General features: G+C 36.7%; 1 protein-coding gene across 4 annotated transcripts in view; it reads left to right on the top strand.

Annotated features, from left to right (window-relative positions):
• Positions 1–25563, top strand: part of KAT6B (lysine acetyltransferase 6B) — a 108315-nt gene that overhangs the window by 3888 nt on the left and 78864 nt on the right. For all 4 annotated transcript variants that reach the window (XM_058840786.1, XM_058840784.1, XM_058840783.1 and 1 more), the window contains one exon: positions 3671–4566. In XM_058840786.1, the coding sequence (XP_058696769.1) occupies positions 3946–4566 (621 nt within the window). In that variant the 5' untranslated portion in view covers positions 3671–3945. The remainder of the gene's footprint in view (positions 1–3670; positions 4567–25563) is intronic.

Below are 25563 nucleotides of genomic sequence, written 5' to 3'. Positions count from 1 at the left end.
GTGCCTTTATAAAGGCAGATTTGCATTCATTCTAAATCCCAAGCTGAAATTTTGCAACTTCTTTGTATTTATCTGATAATTTATTACGTAGGCAAAGGGACAAGCCTTGACTGGAGATGGTTTTCTTGTGTTTTGGAGGTAATGGGTTATACTTTACCCTCTAACACTTCTGTTCTGTAACTCTTCAGTGGCAGACTTGTTAATAGATTTTGTCAGTAACATAGTACAGTCAAACTTTCTCAAATGCTTTTATTTTCAAAATAAGATGCCATAGAGTGTAGAAGCTGAAATATGACAAATTACATAGAAAAAACATTGTGGCTGTTGCTATAAAACTTGGAAGTTGTCCTGTGCATTTAACAGTATGGAAAATCTGTTTTGTGATTAAATGAGTGCTGCTGAGGGCTTGATTAAAAGTTAGTTAATTACAGGGGGAGGAAGATTAATAAGTAGACATGAGTGCCTAAATAGACTAATTTATAATCACTGCTTTAAAATGGTATTTCCTCAAAATCTATTTGGGTAATCATCACACTTTTTATCTTAAATGATGTATGACCACCTATTTGTACTTTCAGTAGAATTGCTTTCTAAACTTAGAAACCTGAATGTAACTTTGTATTTCTGAGTGTCCTTTTATGTTGACTCTTGAATGATTGTTTCTGAAGCAATTTGTTTGTCTTTATCTAGTCGCACTGCGTGTAAGTGTGTGTATTTTTGTATTGCCAGTCTTGGGTCAATCGGTCTTGATTTCTGAAAGATCTCCTTAATTTATAGCTCCAGGATCACTCACCCGAGTTGATTTGCTGGGAAAGACGTTTGTTAGTAATAAGTTATTCTGACTGTAGAGTGTGGTAGACCTTGGCATAGCAGTCATGGAGGTCAGGGGGCTGCACTTCAAGTTCATGTGCACTCCAACTGCCAGGGTAAGAGAGGCTCTAAGTTGTGGCAAAACAATTGAAAGTTATTGGTTGGATGCACTTTGTATGGTTCCCTAAGGCAGAATGAACTTGGATGCTGTTGGAAGGTGTGTATATAAGAGGTCTCAATTTTTCCTCCTGAAATCCTGTCCAGTGTGTTGGAAACTGTTTCTGCTGATCCACTCCACTGGTGTTGATTTAGTAGGTGCTAGCATGCGGGAGGTTGTATTACACGTAAGGAGTTTTAAGTAAATAAGTAAGAATGTAGTTCTGAATGTATATGGCTGTGAAATTCCTGTACCAAGCAGTAGACTTTATATGAAGATACAGGTTTATGCTAACCTTTTGCCACAGTCACTGGCCAATAAAAATTCCTGTAACCCACATGTTATAGCATTTAAACTGAAATGTTCATCAGTGTCCAGGAGCTTGGAACAGACCCTGTACTGTGTGTTCTGGAATTTAATGGAAGTGATGTGGTTGCCTGTATGAAATTTAATACATCAATACCGCAGTAGATGTAAAACTCATACAAGTATGTCTGACTCAGCAAATGCAGTGTTCAGCATTTAATTAAGTCGTAACTATCTTAATGAAGACTTACAGTGGAACAGCCTAACTAAATAACTTTAAAAGTAGCTTTCTAGGAATCTGGGGCTTTATATGTAGCTACGGAGAACTTCCAAATCTATAGGAAGAGTGTATGAAATAGTCTAAATGTGAGTGATCCTCCACTATATATAAGGTTCTGCTTTGCTGTGTTATTGTATTTTCAGTGTCAGATTTGTGCAAGAATTTGTAGGATTTATAATACCATGGAAACTCTTCCCTTCCCTATATTTGTCTGCATTTTGTAGCTACAGTGTTATTTTGGAATTATCTGAAAACAGTGAGTATAAACAATTCTGTTAGGGAAAGAATGGCTTTTGCTAGCTGGAGTAAATAAAAAAGGTCTGTTTACCGAACAAGTTATTGTTTGCTTACAGATACTTGAAATACACAGAACTGTTATCAAACACAGTTTCCATGAGTAAGGTCTGGAAGCAAGAAACAGGATCCAATCTGTGTAGATCAATAGGGTTCAGTATGTGAGCCAGTTATGCATTCGGGCCCTGCATTTGCATCAGGAATGTGTCTTTTTCAGTCTGGCAGTTACTTGAATTTTCATATTTATAAATCTGAAGTTGTTTAAGCTTTGATCAGGTTTGAGAAGGACAGATTCATAAAAAGAATTGATTAATATTGACTATTTGGGTACTGAAAAATTTTATACTTACCAGTAACCAGCTGTTCTTTTCTTACTAATCCTGTTGTGTAGGTATATTAATGTATGAACCATGGCCTGGAATTTATATTTAAAGACATTTTTGAGGGTAGAAGAAGAAAAAGGTATAGGACCAAAAGTATGTGTTGTTATACTCTTTGTAGTTGCAGAGGAATCTTTTTAAGAAGTTGAAAATAATTCAGATTACTGTATCAGTTCAGGGTTTTTTCTAGTTATAATTTACTCAAGTTTTTGAACATTATTTAAATGCAGGATAGCTAGAATAAATGAATAAAAAATGAGGTCCGGGACTTGTGTAATCATAGATGATTTTGTTATTTGTAGGCTGCTTGCCATAGCTTTATAAAGGTACTTGCATATTAACTAATTTTAAATTTTTGCTGTGAAACTGGTGAATCTTCTGCTTTACAAAATAACCCATATATTGAGAATGAATTTCTTTTTCTCCTGTTTGTTGTTTTCCTTTGAAGTAATTATGCAATTCTGTTAATGCCTTCAAAAGTTCTCACAATTCATGGCAGAAAGAACTAATACTTCAGATATACTTGTTTATTCATTATGCAACTCCTGTCTAAGTTTAATTTGTGAGACTTCTAAATTGTTTTATTTTTTTATATGTGTTCCCAGAATGAATAAACTCTTCATCAAGATGTTCTTTCAGGTTTCTTAAATGAGTTTTTGTAGCCACTGAATTTTCTATTGGAGTGATGTATTCCATAATAAGTAAAAAAAAAAATAAATTCTTAAACTGCGAGTCAATAAAACATTTTTCAATGTGACCTCTTTATACATCTTTGTGCTGACAACCTAATTATGTGAAAATGCCTCCTGTTACTTTGTTTTAATTTCTGTTCCTAACGGTTTGTATCGAAAATGCCTCTGTGCTGCACTCCTTAAAATTAGAAGGGCTTTTGTGATGCCTTTTGGTTTTGTAGGGTACCTAAATACTAATGAAGGATGTAATACTTACAACTTGGTTCTGATATTTTTGTTTTCGGTTTTTGAGTTGTGTAATCAACACGACAGGGCACTTAGAGACAGGCTAGTGTAAGAATTGGCAGCGGTTACACTTTATCTTTCATTGGTTGGGGTTTGGTTTTCTGGTTTTTTGGGTTTTCTAGTGCATGTATAATCCATGTAGAAAAGATTTGTAGGCAGTTTGTTTTAGAGAGTGTTTTCAGATCCCTGACTGAATGGAAATTGTCCAACAGGTCAATAGTAGGTTAAGTGTTGGGGTGGTAGAGTTTTGGAAAACTAAAGCCACTGACTGTTATGAGAAGCAGAAGGATTTTATGATGGCATGTTTGATGTTGGGTGGGAACTGACAAATCTTTCATATAATATCGCAAATTTTCTTTATACTGCAGCATCTATAGTATGAATGTATATCTGAATTTGTTTTTAATTTTTAATACTTCAGCATTAATTGTATTCTCTCCCTGCCTCTTGTTTTTTCTTTTTAAAGGTTGCAACAAACTTTCTTTTAAGGAGGTACCAGTGGCATCGCAGATGACCCCTTCTACGTTTCAGTAACAGTAACATAATTGGAAAGTTTCAGTCGTCAGGTATTTCTCTGCTTTTTCTGGCTCCTCAGGGTGGATATTTTTGACATGTGTCCAAGCAGTGTGTGGAATCCTTTCATTTGTGTTTGAGGTGTGAACAACCTCTGAAAGATCTGCTAAAAGGATAAGGAGGAACCTCTATGGGTAACTCTTGGCTGGAAACAATTACTGGTCAACCATGGTAAAACTTGCCAACCCTCTTTATACGGAGTGGATTCTGGAAGCTATACAAAAAGTTAAAAAGCAAAAGCAAAGGCCTTCTGAAGAGAGAATATGTCATGCTGTTTGTGCTTCCCATGGATTAGATAAGAAGACTGTTTCAGAACAGTTGGAACTTAGCGTTCAAGATGGTTCTATTCTTAAAGTCACTAACAAAGGTCTTGCATCTTACAAGGACCCAGATAATCCTGGACGGTTTTCGTGTGTTAAACCTGGCACTATTCCTAAATCTGTTAAGGGATCTAGAGGAGCTTGTAATGAGCTTCGTAATGTGGATTGGAATAAACTCTTGAGAAGAGCAATTGAAGGGCTTCAAGAACCTAATGGCTCCTCCCTGAAAAACATAGAGAAGTATTTGAGAAGTCAAAATGACCTAGCAAGTATTTTCAACAATCCTGCCTTTCAGCAGAGGTTGCGGCTGGGGGCCAAACGTGCTGTGAACAATGGGAGGTTACTGAAGGATGGTCCTCAGTATAGAGTGAATTATGGCAGTTTGGAAAGCAAAGGAGCTCCAAAATACTCCAGCACCTTCCCAGCTTCCCTTCCACCTGTCAGCCTATTACCCCATGAAAAAGACCAGGTAAGTCTGAAAAATGAGGGCTATTGTGGTAATGAAAAGCTATTCTTGTTATCCTTTGTTTATTTGCCTAATACAAAAGTAATGATTCTTCTTGTGCTTTATTTATCCATTTAAATGTTTATGAGTGGGGATGCATGTCCCAAATTTATGCAGAATCAGTTCTGGTAAATGAATTTTACTTGGCTCCCTATGTCCTTCCGTTCTGTACTGGATAGTTTGCTTTGTGAATTTTAAATAGATGAACAGAGCAGCAGGGAAGAGTACAGCTGTATGCTCTGTTGTAGGTGTGAGATTGTTCTGTCTTGCCTGACAGACTGGTGTAGCTGAAATCTGCAGTGTGATTTGACTGTGGCCTTTTACTTTCATCTTCTGCCAGGATATACTGATTTTCTTGTGGTTTGATGGCCTGAGATGCCACTGGTAGGACTCATGATGTTTAAGACAGTTGGAATTATTATTTTTTAGTGATATTTTTATGTGGATAGTGAGCTTTAAAATGTTAGTTAATAGAAACTGGAATTAATGTAAATATTCTAGGAACAGAAGTGAAGGTGTTAGAGTGACAATTTGAGCTAAACTGCAGGATCCTCCTTCTGTTTTACTTTTGTTGCACTCCCTACAGGGGTTTATTTTTGCTATTACTTGAGTTTTGTTTTGAAGTTAATTGTTCACAGAGTTTCAGCCTTGAGGGAGAAAGGGCTATCAATTAGTTTTTTGTTTATGAAAGGATAGTGTCAAAGACATGTCTGCAGGCAGTCTTTGATCATTTCCCGTTTAGTATGGCAAAGTGTGTTTGGAATTTCCAGCGTACTTGGGGGAAAGAAAGTTACCTGTTATAGTAAAATTGGCTTACTTAAAATATTTGTAAGTTGATGGTTTGGTTCTCTCTTTGTTTTTGTTTTTCTCTTCTGGCTGGTCTAGTTTGATGGCAGTTGTTTTAGACATGGAGTAGTTCAGCTTTGCTATTGTAGAGTTGCTACCAGTGTCTCCTAGAAGCTGCATGATGCTTTTCAGCGGTGTTTTCCCTTTGATGGTGAGATGCTGGAGGGTGCAGAGTAGAAAATGCTTGTTTTGGAATTATTTTGTGAGGTCTTCAGAAAGAGTTTGGGGAACTGTCAGAGGTGAGTAGTTGAAGCTTTATTACTGTGAGCTTCCCTAAATATACGCTAAATATGATTGCATTTATATATGGATATCTATTTCTGTCAAATTGGACTTCTCAGATATTTGAGGGATGCATGGAGCTTCATGCTCTATAATCAGAATGGAAATTCAAAAGTGCTGCATACTGTGCAATTACTAGTGTAGCTGTACACTATAAACATTTAATTACTTGTAGTGATAAAGCTGTCTAAGTACTTTGAGTTTCTACTGTAATGACATGAAAAATTTGAGGGCTGGAGTACTGAGCAACCCAAGTAACATGAATTTTGTGAAAACAAAAATCTGCCATATTAACTTACCTACTGGGACTGGCAGCCTTTGCAAGGAATGTTAGTTGGGTCATGGTGCTGAAAAAGCCATTACTGCCATACTAAAATACTGGTATAAGGATAAATCTGTCTTCTAGAAGTTAGCCAAACAAATCTGTTCTCTAGCAAGTGCTTTGGCAAGAAATAAGCTTTCATTTGGGTGCCTCAAAATTAGCAGTGTGACTTGCGTGTTTAAAAACTGGCATACGGTTTTTCCTGACAAAAATAGTTTTGATGTGAGGTTGGTGAATCAGTAGTTCCATGTTCCATGTTAGTGTAGTGTACTGCTTAGTTGTGCTAGGTTACTGAGGTTACTGAGCAAATATATAGAGACTTGTTTTAAATATGGGATTTTTACTGTTCTTCACTATGTGTGGCTTTAAATTCTTCGAGGACATTTCTGAAAGTAAGTGTACTTAAGCTCTCCATGTTACTGGGATGTGACTACATCTTCATTTGAAATTGATGTTAATTCGTGTATAAGCAGGATGACATTGCAAGAAAACTGTTAGGCTATTTTTATTGGAAGCATTTAAGTGACAGTATGGGGCACGTCAAGATTATTTATTGAAATTAATAAAATAAAGGTATCCAACTGGCATCTCTTGGGAATGGCTAATGTTTGACAAGGTTGGCTATTTTAAAGTTACTTTGGCTCTTTCTATAGCTAGCACAAGTAAGAGATAATTTTTGTTGGGGTGGCTAATCTTATATATTTGTTTTGATTTTTTTTTTTTTTTCCCTAATACTAGAGGTGACATTTTAGTATATCTTTTATTGACTTTTCTGGAGGAAAAGAACAAATGTAGGGATGCACAGAAATCTGTTTTGATGACTGTGGAAATTTGAGTAATTTTGATTATTTTTCTTTCTTTAATTCATAATTAACATTTCATGAGGATGTGACATAGAAGTTCTTTAGAGATGTCTCTTTGTCAGTCTGAACATTCACACTCATAGTACCAAATGCAGACTCTGAACCTTTCTTCCTGAGTGAGTGAAAGGTGATCAAAAGAGATACAATATGGCCTGTGTGGGGCAAGATGGTTGCGTTTTGTGTGGGTTGTTAGTGGCTTGTTTGGGGGTTTTTTGGTTGTTTGATTTTGGGATTTCTGTTTTTGTTTGCTCACTTCAATCACCCACCTGAAGTGTCTGAGTATGTAGTGCACTGAGAAGATACATACTGTTGAAATGCAGTGTCAATGAATTTAGTTTTGCAGACCTGGAACCTTGACTATGTGACAGGAGTGTTGAGTGGTTTGCATTCTATGAAATACTTGGAACAGGGAGCTGGGAGTGCTAAACATTTGTCTTAGTGGTGATGATATGGAGGTGCTTTTCTTGTCCCTATTAACTGGGTGGTCCAATTCAGCTAGATACAGTTCTCTTGCTTCATTAGCTCCATTTAGTTACAGCAATACAGCAGCCGTGTTTCCTCCTGTTATCCCTAGGCCTGCAAGAAAACATTTGTATAAAAATGGTGTTTCAAGTGTTATCCTGACTTCTGGATTTGGGGAAAGTTGTATCAACTCTTGAATTGAAGCAAGAGAAAACATGCAGTGCAGCTCTTTAAATCTTCCCTTGCTCAATCCTTTTCCATTCCCTAGTGTGTGTCAAGGGTTGCTTTTCCATCTCTGAATGGAGATGCAAGTACAAGGCTCATGGAAAGAGATCTTGTTGGAAGGTCAGTAGCTTTAGACAGCTGTATGGTGTCTAGGTAGTATATTGTAACTATTATGAGTAGTGTATATTATATAAAGGACTTTTCAGTTATCTGAAGTATTCTGGTGGTTACATTGAGGTAAATGTAACCACCAGAAATGTGGTTACAAATGTCTGGGCAGGTAACTTGGATCAATGCACTTCAGAAGATGCCCAATTTAGTGTTAACTGGGTGCATGAAGGGCTGCATCAAGCCAGAGGTGGAGCTGCCTTAAGAGTTAAGGAAGACTGAAAACAGTGGTATCCTTTAGGATGAAGACTTGCAGTGTCTTTATGTCCTGAAAGAAAACAACGCAGAAAAAAATCTTCCTCAAATAAAGAAACAAAAAAGCCCAAAAAAACACACACACACAAGAAAGCAGAAAAATAGTTCATTTTGTTGTGCAGCAGTTTGATCTTGTGCACTTCACTATGTTGCAGTGCATATTTAAACAATTTAACTGCTCTTATGTGCTCTTCCTTATGCTCAAGAGTATCTTGCATAGATACCCTCCCTTTTGCTTCACACCTTTTCTCACCAAGCCTTTTCTGAAAAGGGCTGTATGAATATGTTAACCAGAAAATGCAGTGTAAAAACTGGTTACATAGTAGCGAAGGGTGTGAAGAGAGAGGAAAATTGAGTGATACTTAGCTTTTCAATAAGCCTTTGAAGCATTAAAATGTGCTTCTGGAAATGCAAAGTGGTATTTAAAACTTATGGTTAGTTTTAAGAAGGTTGTTTAATTTATCTTTAATGGTGGCAGTTGTAGAATAACAATGTTGCTGATATTTTCTCTGTTTTCCTTGTCATTTGGACAAGCACTAGGAAGGTTGTGCAGTTTGGGAGCTCCATGAAACCTAATAAGTCTTGGGAGTTAGCCATCTCCTGAGCACAAGTGCTGTGACTGTAAACTCAAAGAAACAGATATTTGTAGGCTGCAGCAGCTCTTTATTTGCTTATTTTTAGACATAGTTTAAAAGGATAAATCCAGCTTTTAAAGGTGAAGAGGGAGGGGCCATTGTAACATTACCAGAGGGTTGTGGGAATACCTAGTGTATCTCAGCAGTTTAATCTTTGTTATGTTCAGAATAATTAGTACTTAAACTTCAAAAATGTTCAAATGGAAGTGGCTTGATGTTGGTTCTCCTCAATGCTCTCTTGAACAGCTCAGCAACTGTGATTTTCATCTGATTCCTGGCATGAAAAAATTTTCTAATCCCTCTTTCACTTTCAGTTTGTCTTTCTAAGCTGACTTTCATGCAAAACCAAGCTTGTTTTATTAATTTTTCTTACCCTGAACTCCTATCTAATTTTGTTTTCACTGGCCTACATACATTTAGCTGTTCAAAGTGTAACTTGGCATAGGTTGAATTTCAGTTTTCTGGTATGTAACTTGTGCCAGTGCAGACACTGGGTGTTCCTCCTTCTGTCTTTCAGGCAAGGGGCCAATCTATAGCGAATTGCTTTTTTGGCATTCAGGCTCCTCCTTGCTCAGTTTTTAAGCTTCCTGCCTTCCTGTGGGTAGGCAGCAAGACAGTGTTGGTTGAGATTTCTTGTTGCCTCTGTCCTCTAGATTTTCCACTGTGCAGAAACAGAAAAGGGAGACAGAAAGGAATGCACAATGTATCTTGCAGATTTACACATAAGGGCATATTTATAATGCCAAACTTTGGGAGCTGCCTTTAGGTGGTGTCTGGGCTTCTGAGGGTGAGTCTGAGCACCAAAACACAGTGATGGGGAAGTTTCTAGAGTGTCTGCAGTGCTACAGTTGAAGAGACTATACACAGGGAAATAAAAGAAAAATCTAGGTTTGAACTTTGTCAGTCCATGAAATAGTGTTGTCTTCAGATGCAGCCATTGTTTCTCTCCTCATAACATCTTCATGGTGACAAAATACTGAGGAATGATGGCATTACTTGGCAAACACTAAGTCTCATGTTTGTGGTCGTTTTAATTTACAAGTTAGCTTTATTTCTTGGAAGGGTGACCTGCACCTTAACTGTGTGTAGATCTGGTCCTGGAAGTTTTGGGATGACTGCTGGATTCTGCTGCTCTTGTATTTTGGGGTGTGTTTTTTTGGTTTGGTTTTGGTTTGTTTTTTGTTTTGCTGTTAGGATTTTTTTTTTTTTGTGGGGGCATATTGTTGTTGTTGGGTTTTGTTTTTGTTTTGTTTTTTGCTTGTCCCTGTAGCTTCTGAAATGCTAAAACTACCAATTTTTTGCATAAGCCAAGGGACCACTTAGAAATGGATCCATTTAACACTTGAGGTACTGGAGCTTACCAGAAATTGAAGTGGAAAGTTCTCATCATCCCATATTTTGGAAAAGCAACTCATACCACTGTATAGATGGATATATCTGGCTTTGGGGGCTTGTTTGTTTGTTTTACCATTCACACTTGGAGCAACCTAAGAAGCATATTTGTAAAAGTTTTCATGAACTGTATGGTGGGAAGTAAGTTAAATACTGCTATTTCCTGAATTAGATCAATCTATTCCTTCATGAGGCAGGGTGGAGGTTAGTTTTCAATTCCTGATGTGAATTAGTTTCTGCAAATAGCATCATATTTGCAATAGCCTATAGATCTGTGAGGAAGACTCTACTCATCCTTTTCTTCCCCCAAGCTAGATATTCTAAACATAGTTCTGCATGATGCGCACATATTCTTGTTTATTGCAAGGAGTGATTCCAAACCTTATACTGCAAGCTGTTTAATTGTAAGGCTTGCTAAAATTTGATGTTTTGTTTGTTTTCCTTCAAAATTATTTGGTGTGGTATTTTGTGATGAGTCCTGTATTGAAACTAACAGCAGTGAGTTAGAGATTCCGTGTAGTTCTATTGGTGTTTATTCATCTATGCTATTTTCTGTGAATTCTTCTGTCTTAACTGGGAGTGCCATTGGATTCCTAAACTATGGTTAGAAGTTTTATTCTTTGCATTTTCCTTCCAGACTAATTTTTCTTTGACTAGTTAATGTGTGGATATCTCCTTCATCAAGATTCCTTCTAAAACAGAAACACCAGAAGGCTGCCTTAGATATAAGGAGAGCTACCTAGCATATTTTCTCAGTGCTGTCTTCTTATCTGTTCAAAGAGTCTTTGCTCTTCAGTGTTCAACAGTAGTGATGGTCTTGACTCTTAGGTATTTTTTCAGTGTCAGTTGAAATGTGGTAACAATTCTTATTGTTGCAGTAAGTTTATTGTAAAACATGATGAAGAACCTTTATAACTTGCATTTGAAGTTGTTTGCTATTTTTGACATGTTATTTTTTTGTTGAGAAACATATCAAGTATAGATTAACTGCTAATTACCTGTAGTTTTCCAGTTTGGTAGTTGGAAATGGCAAAAGACTTTCACTTTTGAAAGAATTTCAAGCTAGCATTAAGAAAAGACTCAACTGGTAAAAACTCAAAAGTTTTCTTTACAACTTTGAATCCATTTATGATTCTGTTAGCAACTTGGTTCTCTGTGTTCAGTACTGTATTTGTCTGGGTATAAGGACAGACCATGATCTGAGGGCCTGTTTCAAGCCAGGACATTAGAACTTTATGGAACCAAGTGGATGGAGTTCTGCTGTGTACTGGAGTAACAGTATTAGGGCTCAAATGATGGCTGTAGTATTTTGAATATGGTGGTATGTCAGATCAGGCATCACTTAACTGACAGAGCCACTGCTGTCCTTTGTGGTTACCTGCTAAGTGACAAGTCAGCTTTTAAACTAGTGTGATTTCCTTCAGTTGCAAAATTACTTGTATTTATTGTTGTTTTTCCCAATCTGCTTGATACCTCATTGAGGTAAATTGTTACTGGTGCCACATGGATTTTTCTGTGGTTTTTTTTTTCTTCTTCAGGTTCTTTGTGAAGAGATTAAAGTTTTGAATTTGCAGGCACAGCCAGCCTTCTTGAAATGAATGGGTGTGACCTGTTATACGGATGCATGTGTGGGCAACTCTAGAGCTGCTGCACTTAGTTCCAGGTTTATGTGGATTATTTTGACTTCAGGTTGTGCTGTAGATAAGATGTTACATAAGGAAAATTCCATGTGGTGAGGGAAACTGCAGACTTGTAAATGGTCTGTTCTTACACCTTGTCAGTGCAGTACTAGCTACATAAGTGCACGAATTTCTGCTTTGTCAAGTTTTTTGGTCTAAAGTGGCAGAGCCCCATTTTTCTCCCCTCGTGGTTGTCGTGGTACAGTCCAGCAGTTACCAATTAATGCAGTTCTAGGTGGTGTAGGCTTGAGGTTTCTGGTTTTAATTACAAACAGGACTCTGGCACAGGAAAAAAGCTATGTATGATCTCAGAAGATGTGTCTGGTAGGCATGGCTGATGTTTCCTCATCTTGGAATAGAAGCAGAGCTAGCTTAACCTGTGGTGAATTTGCCACACGTTTTCCACATGCTGTCCAGGAGTTAATTTCATCACTGGTGGTATTTTGAAGCTGGCTTCAATTTCACATCTGTTTTTTCCCAAAATGGTGCAGATGAGTGACTGTAGTTTTAAGAACTAATTTTTATGTAATGTCCATGTATCCGTGGCAACACTAACTAGCCGTGTTTGCATTTGTCTCAATAAAAGACAAATGTCAGTGGCACCTTTGTTTTAGACATAGAGTACAGGCAGTTCTTAACTAATGAATAAGTAGAATTACAGAATTATTTAGGGTGGAAAACACCTCAAAGATCAATGAGTCTGACTGTTAATCTAGCACTGCCATGTTCACCATTAAACCATGTTCCTAAGAGCTGCATCTGCATGTTTTGTGAATGCTTCCAGGGACAGTGATTCCAGCACTTCCCTAGGCAGCAGGAAGTATTTACACATAACAGTTGAGAGAAAAACAGGATAAAATAGCCATAGATGTGTTAAAGCACCTCTTTCAGAACTTCATGTTGGGTGATGATAGTGAAGATGGAGACTGCTATTTTTCAGATGGCAAAGTAATGAGAGGTAACTGGCATAAGTTGCATTAAGAGAAATTGCAGACAGATGAAGGAGAAAATCCTTTAAAATGAAGATGGAGAAATGTGGAACTGGGACTCGGAGTGGCTATAGAATCTCCACCCTCAGAGGTGATCAGAGCTGGACTAGGCAATGTCCTGAGCAACCTGATTGGTAAAAATGTGAGTAATACCTAACTTGCAAGTAGTGTGGAATTCTTTAAAATGCTTACCATTAGTGGGTAATGAGCAGTAGTTAGAAAAGGCATACAAAAATGCAGTTAAATAGGTGATGAAAAGGTCAGTGTTTGAGCCTGAAAAGAGTCTTAAGACCAAAGTAAGCTCTGTTATGATCACTGAACTTAATAGTAGCTAGTTAACAATTTCTATGCTTATGAAGGCTGCTCTATCGCCCGCTTCTATTCCAAATTTTAAGATACTCAGCTTTCATTTCCTACTTCAATTTTTCTCTCTTGACCTCTGAATGCTAGTATGCCTGCTGTAGGAGTTTATCAAGAATCTGTTAATGGTAGAGGAAGAGGACTGTGCATTGACTCCTGCAAATAAGTATTTGGTTATCAGTCAGTTTATAAACATGGAGGTTAATATAATAAACAATGGGATTATACACAAACATGGTATTTTCTGATCTGAATATTTTTGCTCTGCCTTGAACTGTCTAGGTCTCTTCCCTTTCTTCTTTATCCAGTTGTAAAAACTGAACTTCACAAAATAACTTATTAATGCTGTTTTGCAAATATTAATCTGCTTTAATATTGAAAAAAATGTATAGTAAACACAATGTATTCATTTTTATATGCTTGGCATGCATTCTGCTGATCTAGCAAAGCAAGCTTTTGGATATTATAGATGTTTTCTGAAGGTCTGAAATTTGTAGATAAATCAGTTAAGAAATTACTCAAACCACACGCAGGGTAGGTTCACGTGCTAAGTGCCTGTAGGATGGTCTGTTGCTGTGCTTGTACATGTGTGTTTTAGCTGCATCCAACAGTACTGGAGCTCATGCTCTCTTGGAAGCCAGTGACTTGCTCTGTGGCTTTTTCAAAGAATTGCTCTTGTTGGGTCACTTGATGTGTTTGTCTGCCGTACACTTAAAGAAGGAAATTACTGGTACTTGTGTTCAGTAAGTTCTGTGCTTTGCCATTTGGAGTTTTTGTGACAATTGGCAGTTGTTTTTGCTTTATGAATTTGTGCACTATGTTTAAAAAACAGTGACTAGCTGCTCTTCTTGCAGGCATGTTTTCAGTCTTTCAGTGGAGAGTTGTGAGAATTTTCTGATCTGAACATGAGATGGGTGCTATGAGTCTTTTATTTGGATTAATAAACCACTGCAAGAATCTTCCTCTGTGTTTCCAACTTCCTATACTGCACTGAATTCAGGATGATACCTCATTTCTGACTGAATTCATAAAAATAAATGTGGCTTTATTCAGCCTAGGATTGACAGATTTTGTTTTATGTCTTCTGGAAAATATTAGTGATGGAAGAAAGCAAAACTGCTCATTATCTGCTAACATGAACCAGAATCTGAATGATTTATATTGTTTCTTTCTCAATATTGTCTTTGGATGTATTTTGAAGGGACCTCTGCAAGACTTGTTTCCTACAGAAGAGCTTGTAATACAGCTGAGAACAAGCTTTTTCCATTTCCTGATCTCAGTCTGATGCTCAGATTTTAATTTGCTTGATGTTTTGCTAATGCAAATGAGTTTTGCTAAAACAAGTGTCCTTCTAATTTTATCAGAGGTTTTGTATGGAATTTACTTGTAAAAATTAATGCCTTAAAATTTTTTATTTGCTACCATGTAGCAGGGAAGGGAATAATAAAATAGTTCTAGTAGTTAAGTGGTATTAGCATTGAATCTCTTACTTTGCTTTTCAAAAATATTTATCTTTGTTTTTGTGGACGTGTGTCGTAGCTTTTAGTTTCTGACAGCAACCTTACTAGCAAATTCCTTCCTTTCCCCACAACACATGCATGTTTACTTCACTGTTACTGATACTGTGAGACCAGCAGCTTCAAATAAGGTTAGCTTTTGTCTTTTATGTACACAGCTAGAATGAGTCCCATTGTTATTGCTTTCTTAGGGCATGACAACTTGACTTTTTCTTATTTAAGATATGTGTTTAATAAATTTTACCAATTAGAGTAGACATCTGTTTGGAGATCAGCAGCAATCAAAATCACTTATGAAGAAATTGTTGGCTCGTGATGCATCTGAAATATTTCTGGAAGTTCAGCTTCTTTTAGCTGTTGCTAAGAGATAAATTTTCATTGACATGAGTGATGTGAGGACATGTCAGCATGTTACCAGTTGTTTTATAGGCAGTCAGCTCTGCCGCCTTGCAGATGGTTGGAAAACTCTTGGTAGAGGGTAAATGTGTGCTGATTATCTCATTGAATTAAGGTAACCTTTTGTCGTTCATTGAATTCTGCAGAGCAAGCATTGAGCAGCTGCTCTACTGTTGAATTCTGGATTTAGTGAATACATAGATTAAGCTAAAGGGTGTTTAGTCCTGTTCCAGGTACTGAGCATTGGACTGCTGTAAGATTTTCTTATTTCATACTACCTTTAAAGTCTTGATCTCATTGGATTGGTACCTGTGTTCAACATTTTAACTAAACTGAGTTTTTCACCTTTGTTGTCAGCACATGCTTATTGATCTTTTCAAACTTTGAGAGCTCTGCCTTTCTTCAAGTGGTGCCAAGGGGAGAAACTCTTGTTTCTGTCTGATTAGTCTTCCCTCAAATGTAGTTAAAGCACTCTGATGATTATCAAGTTCATAAATACATTTACTTTGGATTACATTTATGAGTGTACACCTAATCTGTAGGAGTATATTTAAAGGTCATAGTTCACTGTCGTGTTAAAGCTTCCATGTAGACTTGTTTTCCCTGTCCTTTATAAAACAAATTAGTACACAGAATTTTATTAAGGACAGTTTTCCAGATTTTTCTAGATAGTTTCTAGAATGATTTTGGAAAGGGATTGGGGAAGGAATTGTAGCATTCCCCAGACCAAGCTTACAGTACTTGGGTTGCATAAAACGTTCCTGGATTCTTAGAGTTTATGCACCTTTTTATAAAACAGTTAAGATCTTCAGATCAGTATAGCTTTGTACAAGAAAATTCTGTTTTGTAAGGATCCGAAAGTGAGTTGTTCTGAGAACATTTCAATTACTTTAGAAATTCCTCAGGTAAAATATAAATCAGATAAGGTATTGTTCTGTCAGCTATATATAAAGGGGTGTGCTTGTATGCTATATAGAAGGGGGTAATAGACACTTCTTCATATAGACCCTATGTTTAAGGGTTGGTGTCTAATGCATGTTATAGAAAAATGGTTTTCAGATCCAGTTTAGGTTCGTCTTCCCTGCCCTGTTTAAGTGTAACTTTGACTTCATTCCTGAAGGCTTTGGGGGTTCATTTATTTTATCAAGTATTTAATGTTTTACAGGGTTCTTTCATTTCCTTTCAGCCCACATCATACACTGATTAGACTTCTACCAATAAACAGTTGACCATCTTCCATGCAATTCCATGAAGTTCTTGGGCTGTTTTTGTAGAAACTGTATCATTCAAAAATTAGAAATTCTATTTTAATGCTAGGATTATAATGAAAAAGCTGATTAAAAATCAGTATTTGGGGTATAGAATTTAGAAATGAATCTATGTTAAATGAATTTTGTTATATAAAGCTGTAACACAATGGGATATGATATTCTCAAACCGAGGAACTGAAGTGTTTTTTCTGCTGTAGAAGTACCACAGTCAAATGATACATCTTTGAAATTATGTAAAAAGGAAGTAACTTCATATTTGTTTTATTACCCCAAATATATTTTTGCCCTAATAAGCAAATTACTTTCTGTTTCTGAAGACAGTGCTAAAGCACTTGGAGAAATACATTCTGTCATAAATGTTCAAAATAGCTTCTCAGATGGAAGAAATTGCTCTTCTTTTGTACCTAGTGGAGTTTTTATGGATTTTTTTTTTTCCTTTGCCTTTTAGTTTACTGAAATGCTGACATCTAACTCCAGTACATTTCCAATAATTCCTCTCTACCTCTGCTTCGTATCGAACAGGTTTCTTCTGTAACCTGATTTGTGTTTTGAAAGTTAATTTTATATAAAAATCTGAGATATTGTCATAGCTTTAAAGAATGGTCTGCTTATCATCTCTAAGATTGCCTCAGTGTTAAAACTAACTAGTGCATAATATTATATATGAAAATTAAGTCTTTAATCTCTTAGCAACCTTCCCTAGAATATATTGCATGACTAAGGTAAACTGATATTAGTTGTTTTTTCAGGGGAAGCAGACCAAAATATAATAGCTCCTGCAGTGGTAACTTTCACTTGTGAGGGACTGTGGCCTCTTTGGAGATAAGGATGAGGATAAGTCCGGTTGCATGATGACTTCAAAAGTACAGCTTCCAGTATCGGAGCTGGAAATGGCACCTTCTGACAGCCTGGTTACAGCACTGCTGTTTATTGCTGCTGTTAAAATCTAGCCCAAAATGGCACAGATAAGCCTTGTGCGTGCTTGTAACAACTTGGAAAGTTACTCAGTTATGTGATCTAGCAGTCCCCTTCACCTCTCATCTTTTTAAGGCCTGTAATAAAGGGTGCTTGCTTTTGGATAGCTTTTCAGTAAAATATTACAAAATGGTACAGCTGGAGAAAAAACCCTTGAGTTTAAATGTAATCAGTTTTCTTGGAAGGAGTTTCACTGGGAGGAAGTACCACAGGGAATATTGCATGTTACCATATATCACTCTTCATTGAAAAGGAGCTGTTAGACTATAAAGCCAGTAAGGGAGTAATTAAATTCTTAATTGGGGCTGATATTAGCAGAGGTACAATGACAAGTGTTTTGATACAAATGAAACAGCAACAGGGAAGCATGACATAGAAGTGCCTTTCAAACTAACACAGCAGCTCTTGCTTGTTAAAAGCTCTGTGAAGTTGCATTTGTTCTCCTGTACTCTGTTGATATCGTAGCTTTTATATGCAAGTAAAAATACCACTTTTCCTAAGAGTTTTAAATGTAGCACTACAAGAAAGTAATGTTTACATTTTATTTGCAGTTTTAATGCATTTGTATTCACAAACCAGTAAATAATTAGTCTACAAAAATTTTTTCTTAGTAGACCTATTAAATTCCATCACAGCTTATTTGATACAGTTTGTGCCATCAGCACTTACTCCTGCTGTGGTTAGTATCACAGAAGAGAGGTTTGGTATTTAGTATAAACAATAGCAAAACACAAAGAGCTTTTGATTTTAAAAAAGTATTTAAAAAAATATATTTAATGTAAATTTAGCAGAAGTACATTGAAGGTACTTTTTTGTGAATGGTGTTGTTTGTTTAGCTTCATCACTGTAGAGCTTGAGTGAAAAGCTATAGTCAATGCTTCCTTTGCAGCTTCCTTGGAGGGTACTGACAAAGTGCCCTGTTATGAAAGTAAGAGGTAGCAATGTATAATCTGTATAAAACCTGTTCACATGACATACAATTTAGCTGCATTCTCTGGGTTAGTGTGCCAAAATAACCAGTTTGTATTCAGACTCTGTACTTCCTTGGTGATATCAACATTAGGAAAACAGTATAGTATGGGTTTGGTTTTGTTTTTTTTTACTTTTATTTTGCTTCAAATGCTTCTCAAGTGTGTTAATTAGGAAGTCACTAATACAAATACCTCAAGTAATGGAAGGGACCCAAATATTGTGTCAAAATGGACAGATTTCATTCTTCTAAACTTCTGAGTACTTCAGAGACTTGAAGCTGAGCAGTGATTCTTTGTACAGCTGTTTCTGAACTTTTCCCATGAGGGAACTGTAACTGATAAGATCTTAACATAGGTTTTGTGGTTTGACTGCTCATAATTAGGGGAAGGAAAAACCCAACTATGATTTGAATTTGCTATTGTGGTATAGGACACAGTGTAGTTCATGCTGTTTCCTGTCATAATGAGCTCTATTAGATTCTTTTGTAGAGTTTAATATTTTTATATTTAGCCTACAATAATTTGGGAAAATGAGACACATATATCGGAAGTGTTGGACTGTTCATCTGCCGAAGGAGTGAGAAACCACTTTCTTTTTCACCTGTTTCACTGGCCCAAACTTTTCCCACCCATCTACCTACCTGCCTTCCACCATCAGTTCACACAGCTTAAAAAGTAGCTGTTTTGAGACCCTGACAATGTGTGTGTATTTTTCAACTGATGTAAAATTGAGTAGGAAATGCAGGCTTAACATGCTGTTTATGTTTCCAAAGTCTAAAGTCAGGACTCATCAGTGCCTTCCCATGATTTTCTGTGCTTCAGGATCTGCAGTGCTGGTATAGTTGAGCAGGTGAAGATTGAGAATAGATCTATCTAGTATGTTAACTCAAGAGCTCAAGCTTTTATAGCTGGATTAAAATAATCTTTCTTTGGTCGTGACTTGTAACACTGGATTAAACTCTAAGTTAAATAGATAATCCATTGGAGTTGAATCAAAAGACCAAGTGAGTGCAGTGAAGACAGTTTTTAAGAGTTTAATTTAATGCTTAATTCTGACTTGGGAGTAGATTCTGTCTTGAGAGGTATGATGGAGATGCTCTGTTTGAAGATTGAAAGGTTCTTACCTAGGTTACAGGCAAGAGCTGTTCTGCAAACAAATAATGATGGAATTTTGTTAATAGCACATTATTTGGAATTGAATAGCCTCATTTATGCTGTAGAAGCACTTTTGTAGTACTGTAGTTTTCTTCTGTTTAATGTTTGAAATGTACCTGATTTAAGAAGATCCTGACTCTCCTCCATGATACAAGCTGAAAAGTAATCTTTCTGCACAGAGGACCATACTGTTATCCTCAGCTTTATCCGTATGTGAACTCAGCTAATGTATGTTCATAACTAACTTGGAATTCATTTTGTAGTCACTGATAACAGGACTCCAAAGACTAGCCTCACTAGCTGCCCAATCCGTGTCTAAGGGATACATTTCTCTTGAGGTAGGTTTGTTTGAATTTTTGTCTTGAACACAAATATTCAAATATTTTAAAATGGAATGCTACAAACTTCCTATTTTTTGCCCAGCATTCCACCACGAAGGTCACTTTCTTCCTCTTTAGTTAGAGCATACCGAAATTGTAATTCCACATGATTAAAGCATTGTTCTTTTGCTGTAAGGCTTTGCTGCAGGTTTGATTTTTTTATTTGTAGTGGATTAATGCAAATATGTCATCATTGGTACAATGGTAAATGATAAAATAGTTTAAGTGATAAAATATTGGGCTTGAAGGAAAAGATGATGTGCTGGGCAGCTCAGTTGTATTGTTATGCTCTTGTACCTTGCAGCCATCCTGTAGAAAGGGGTGAGGTCTTTGCCTTGATTTTGTTTTCCTGAATTTGGTCAGTACAGATTTTCATGCACAAGATCCATAATGACCTAAATTATTTTCATTCTTTTGTGGGTTGAAAACCTGAAATATATATAATGGTGTAAAACAGGAATTCCAAATCAGAACTTAAATTATGGTTATGAGGTGGAATCTTCCCAGTTTCTCTCTTTTTCCCTTTCCCCATGGATCATATGGCTTTATTGGAAAAAATGCTTCAGATAGTGCAACTACAGCAGCAGATGCCCAAGACAGCTTTCCAAATGTTATCAGTAGTGGTGGGCATTTACCTGTGAAAGCTTCTGGAGACATTTAGCTAGTGTGTTATCCTTAATAAAATACATTTGCTCTGCAGGAAAATGGCCTGAGTGTAAACAGGTTTTTCTGTCCTGGCTGTCAGAGTTTGCAAGTGGCATGTTGGAAGTGCAAAAGGCAGATTTTTTTTTGCCTCCTAACAGGAAACTGCTTTGTTGCTTTTTCTTGTGTTTTGGGGTTGGGTTTTTTTGTTGTTCCTAGTAATACAAAGAAAAATCCTTGAAATTGTCTGAAATTTCAAGCCATCGCAAATATACCTGATTTGCAAATGGTATTAACAAAACCCTAAGTCCACAGTAAAAAGCTGTATAGTGCAATTTAACAGGTATTGTCCATTAAATTCCAAGGAAGGTGTGAAAAAAAAAATAAAAAGAGTTTTATTTATTTTCATGATAAAGAATAAAGAAGAGAAATGGGAGGGGGAATGCTACCTTCCTATGAAAGTTGTCTTCCATGTGTATGTACAGTAGTACATCATGTTAAATTTCCAAAACTTTGCTTTTTCCCTTTGATTTGTAGGGCTAAACCCTCCTGCACAGTGCAGTTGCAGGTTGTTGAGTCCTGTCTTTTCTGCTACTGTGTTTTCCTTTGATTAATGAATCATTAGATTAATTAATGGTCATTTAGACCATTCTTGATATGGCCAGTAAGAAAGGACTTCTTGGCTTTCAGACTTGGAGATGTTTTCATGCTAAATAAGGTGTTTTCTCAGATCTTCTTGTTCTTGGATATAATGATTTTGCAGCAATAGGTGAAGACATCTCAGGGTTTCTCATGGCTATGTGAGATGAAGTGCTTTACTGCGTTGTCCATTATCTTACATGCCTGCACTACAGGGGGCTGCCATTTCAAGCTGTTTGGGTAGAAGACATTCTAAGAGCATGCATTTCAGGTTTTGCCAGAAGGATTTAAGAGGACCTAGCATGTCAGCTAGGACACTTCCTGCCCTCCACTGATTCAGGGGGTATGCCTGGATCTGCAGAACTGCTATCTCTGTCTCATTTGCAGCTGTAATCAAAAGTAAGTATATTAATTTCTAGTACCAGAGGTAAATGATCTTCAACTGCTTTTCAGACTCTTAAGTAATGAGTCTAATCTATTGCAATAAAAGCTCTACTAGTCAATGAGTGTGGTACTTTAAGTAATTCAGTGGTTTAAATTTAATTACTGTACAGTGCTTTTTAAATCAAACTTTTACTGGCTGAAGGGCAAAGCATCTTAAGCTTTGTCAAATTCAAACTGTATGTTATGTGGAATTTTTTTAAGAATGATAACTATGATCCTGTCATCTACAATATGTTCTGTATTTACAAGAGAAGAATTGCAGCTGTTGAAGTTGGTCAATTATATAGGAAATAATGGGATCAACTATACTGGGATGCCAGAAAATAATTGAGTGTGTAAATGAGAGCCAGACTCAGTAGTCTGTGACATCATACAGTGAATGCAAGGTTTTAATGATAAACTAGGTACTAATTATGGAGCTTTTCTGTGCTACAAATGAGCTAATTTATAGACTGCCAGCACCTGAAGAAGGAAGTCTCTTAGGACCAGAGGCTTGTGTATTATAACATATTTATTGGTTTGATAAAAGCTGTATTGCATTATCTGTCCAATTTAACCAGGAAGTATTTTTCTTATCATTTAACTGTAAATCTCAAGAGGAGAAAACTGTGGAGTGTGATTTTATATTTTAATGCCACTTAGCAGTAGCAGTTCAGGAATTGATGCAAATAACAGTTTTAAACAGCTTCCAGGGAAGAGAATTTTCTTTTCTTCTCAGAATTGATTTTTATATGCCTTGAGGTACTCTACTTTTAAACATATTAATTCACAAATGTAAATATACAATGTTTTATTTGCACCACCCTGATTTATACAATGATTTACCAACTTCATTGTTTTGTGAAGACTGAAAGGTTTTCATTTTAAAAATAGAGAAATGAGTTGCAAGGTTGAGTGAGGATAGAAGAGAAACCCAGAAGACTACAGGGAATGAAAGGAAGGTGAAAGAAGAAAATACTCTGTCTACTGTAAACTTTGTAATGGTAGTGGTTGTTACTGAGAGCAGCTTCCTTTCTGCAGGTGCTGTCAGTCATTTAGCAGTGTTGAGGTTTTGTCTTGTCTTTTCAAGTTAATTGAGTAACTTGCTACTAGCTGCAGCCAGCTGCAGATACTTGGGCCAAAAGATGTGGGGTGCTGTAACAAATGTCGTGGCACCATGTCCAACTGCAGTAAATCAGAATTTTGTTCCTGATAAGTTTGATGCCTTCTGAAATCACTAGCAAAATGTAGTGTTAGTGTGTTCCTCCCCATGAGGTAGTTTTGTGACCAATTTATGTGAGGAGTGGGAAAAACTCAGTAGCAGAGCCATTCCGGTCATTGTAGGTTCTTCTTTTAGTTGTAGGAACATAAGGAATGATCTTTGCACTACTGTGCTTATTTAGTGCTTGTTTATGGAATAGGTGATGGTCACCTGAGCATCACTTGAATAACTATGTGATGTTTGTTTTTGGGGGTGGACAAGGATTTTTAGGTATTTAAATCCCAATTCAGATCCTGGAACCACAAACACATATCAGACTAAACCTTACGGAAAGTTAAAGGTTATGAGGAGTGCAGAGTATTTATGTCCTCTCTCTATTTTGGTCTGGTAATGTAGTAATAACTGGGATTGATTAGAAAGTAGTGTAACTAAATAGCCTTGGAAGGTGGTACTTTTTTGTTTTGAAGAATGGGAAAACTGTTTTATGAGGGCTCAGGATGAGTGGGAAGTTTTGTGCCTTTGTTTTGTTTTTTAATTGCTAAGAACACTTTTTTATTTTATGCTAGGTTATCTCCCTCTTCATTTCCACCTCAGTTTAACATGTGACTGCTACTTACAACTCAGTTGTAGCATAGATACTGTGCTGTATGGCATAGTAAGGCTGAAATTACACAGGTCCGTGTTTCTGTTTCCGAAGGAGTGGACACAGAGGCAGGAGCTACATGTGGTGAAAGCAGGGAGTTGGGACAGGGGCCCAGTGTTGTCTTGGGAAGGTCAAAACTTCATTTGAAAAGTTCTTCACCTCTTGAAATCACAAAAATATTCTGTTTTATCTGTAATATGTGTTTGTACTTTGAGGAAATAAAAATCTTTAGAAAGATCAGCTTATTCCTGCCATCTGGGATTTTGCTTATGTACCTACCTGAGAGTAAGCAGCCCCTTGGCATAGAATGTGTGGAAGTGGTTAACATTATGCTCTTGAGTTACTGCACATGTATTTAAATACATTTTTATGTGTAACTGTCTCTGTTTTGCCAGATGTTTCCATAGTTATGCTGACAGTAGGGCTCCTGTGGTAATACGCAGTGACACCATGCCCTGTCCTGAAAGACCAGGGTAAAGACTCTAAGCTGGAGACATGCTCAGGCTGCTGAGCTGCTCAGCGTGTCCTGGCAGCTACATATGGAGCTGTGATGGCTGCCACCTTTTGCAGAGTTGATGCTGGTTTTGAATTTGTGTAGAGAAGAGTGTTGGTATAATTCTCTTAGCTGGATCTGTCACTTCCGTGCAGTCAGGTAACTCGGCACAGGTTTCCCCAGCACATGGATGTGGTGTCTCCCAAAGTGTCTTTGCACCAGCCACCTGCTGCTGCTGATTTCCAAGCTAACTAAATCTGGGAGCCACAATGCTGAACTACATCTGTGTTGAAAGTATAAAACATAACCCTTAAAGCAGGAAGTTGTGAGGTTGTCATAATAGCCTGAGTTTCTAGACACTTTATTTTGGTGGTCTTCCAGCTATTTGTCCATGTGAGGTTCTGTGGGCAGTAAGAAAGGAGTGTCTGTGCCTCAAGAAAATGTACTGAAAGCAAATAGATCTTTAAGGTTGGCTTTTGCTCAGATCAAATGCAAATGCCTTTATTATATTATGTATTAATGGTCTTGGTTTGTTTGGGTTGCTTTATAATGCACAATTGTTTTGAAGGAAATGAATCTTTTTTGACTTTGTTCAAATACACCAAGCTTAACAAAAAGCAGTTTGAACTAGATCGGTTTAATGAGGCCTGCTTCTATCAAATTTACTGCTTTAAACCCAACTACAAATAAAGTGAATTAAAGACCAAATTATTTCAATACAGATGTGCATTGAACCAGAGTGTTATAATGATTAATTTCCTCAAGTGTTTAATTCCCAGTAGATTTTTGTGTCAACAACCAAAAAAGAATTTATTGACTTTACATTAAGCATAGTTTGGTCTAGTTGATTATATTGTTCAAGTGTAAATTAGTGGGTGGTAGAAGACTGTGTTGTATTGGAATTTTATTTTGTCTTAAGCAAATTATCTCATGCCTTATTAGCAGTGCTTAAAATATATAGCTCTCACTCTTCAAAGAGATGCTGGGGCTTTCAGGGGTTTGTTTGTTATGTAAGAACTTATATATTCAAGCAGTTTTCCTCCTGCCCTGCCCTAAGAGTGTGCTGTTAAGACTGTGCAGTAGATTTGAATGTTCCGTGGCAAATTTGCTAGTTTTTTGTTTTTTTTTTTTAAATATTTTACAAGTGATGTTTAAGTTCAGTTTCAGCATGCGCAAATACAGAGACCATTTTCTATCTGGGATAAGTATGGTCTAGACGCAAAATACTTCCCGTAGCTTCCCTTCCAAGCCCTGTCTTGTACATCTGTTGCTCTAAATAGATGACTTTCATTTGTCTCTGCTTTTTATGGATTGCAGTCAGGAAACACGATTTGACTAATGTCTCCTGTCTCATACAAAGATAATGCTAGAGGAGTATCTATTTTTTTGGTTGTGTTTTAAAGGGCTGCAAATGCCATATGGAGTAGTTAATACTGTGTATTTATCATTGTCAAAGAACTTGTATCCTCAAATGCATTGTCTTCTCCCATACCCAAACATGCCATCAAAGTATTGTTAGAAATGATAGGTATTGAAATAGATGATCATGAGAGGTGTTGAAATAGATGATCCTGATAGACCTTTTTATATTTCAATTAAAAATTGTGCTGTGCATTTTTTTTTTTTTTTGAGTGGATTTCTAGTTGGGCATGACATCCCTCCAGTTTGAAAAATAATTACTGTTGGATCAAACTTTCTGTTTTGTGTCTGTTATCAAGTTATCTATCAAAGAAAGTAAAAATGAACATTTAAAAGG

The sequence above is a fragment of the Poecile atricapillus genome, chromosome 6 (genome assembly GCF_030490865.1).
Source record: "Poecile atricapillus isolate bPoeAtr1 chromosome 6, bPoeAtr1.hap1, whole genome shotgun sequence".
Lineage (NCBI taxonomy): Eukaryota > Metazoa > Chordata > Aves > Passeriformes > Paridae > Poecile > Poecile atricapillus.
Note: the sequence above shows the minus strand (reverse complement) of the source record. Positions and strands in the feature narration are given on the sequence as shown.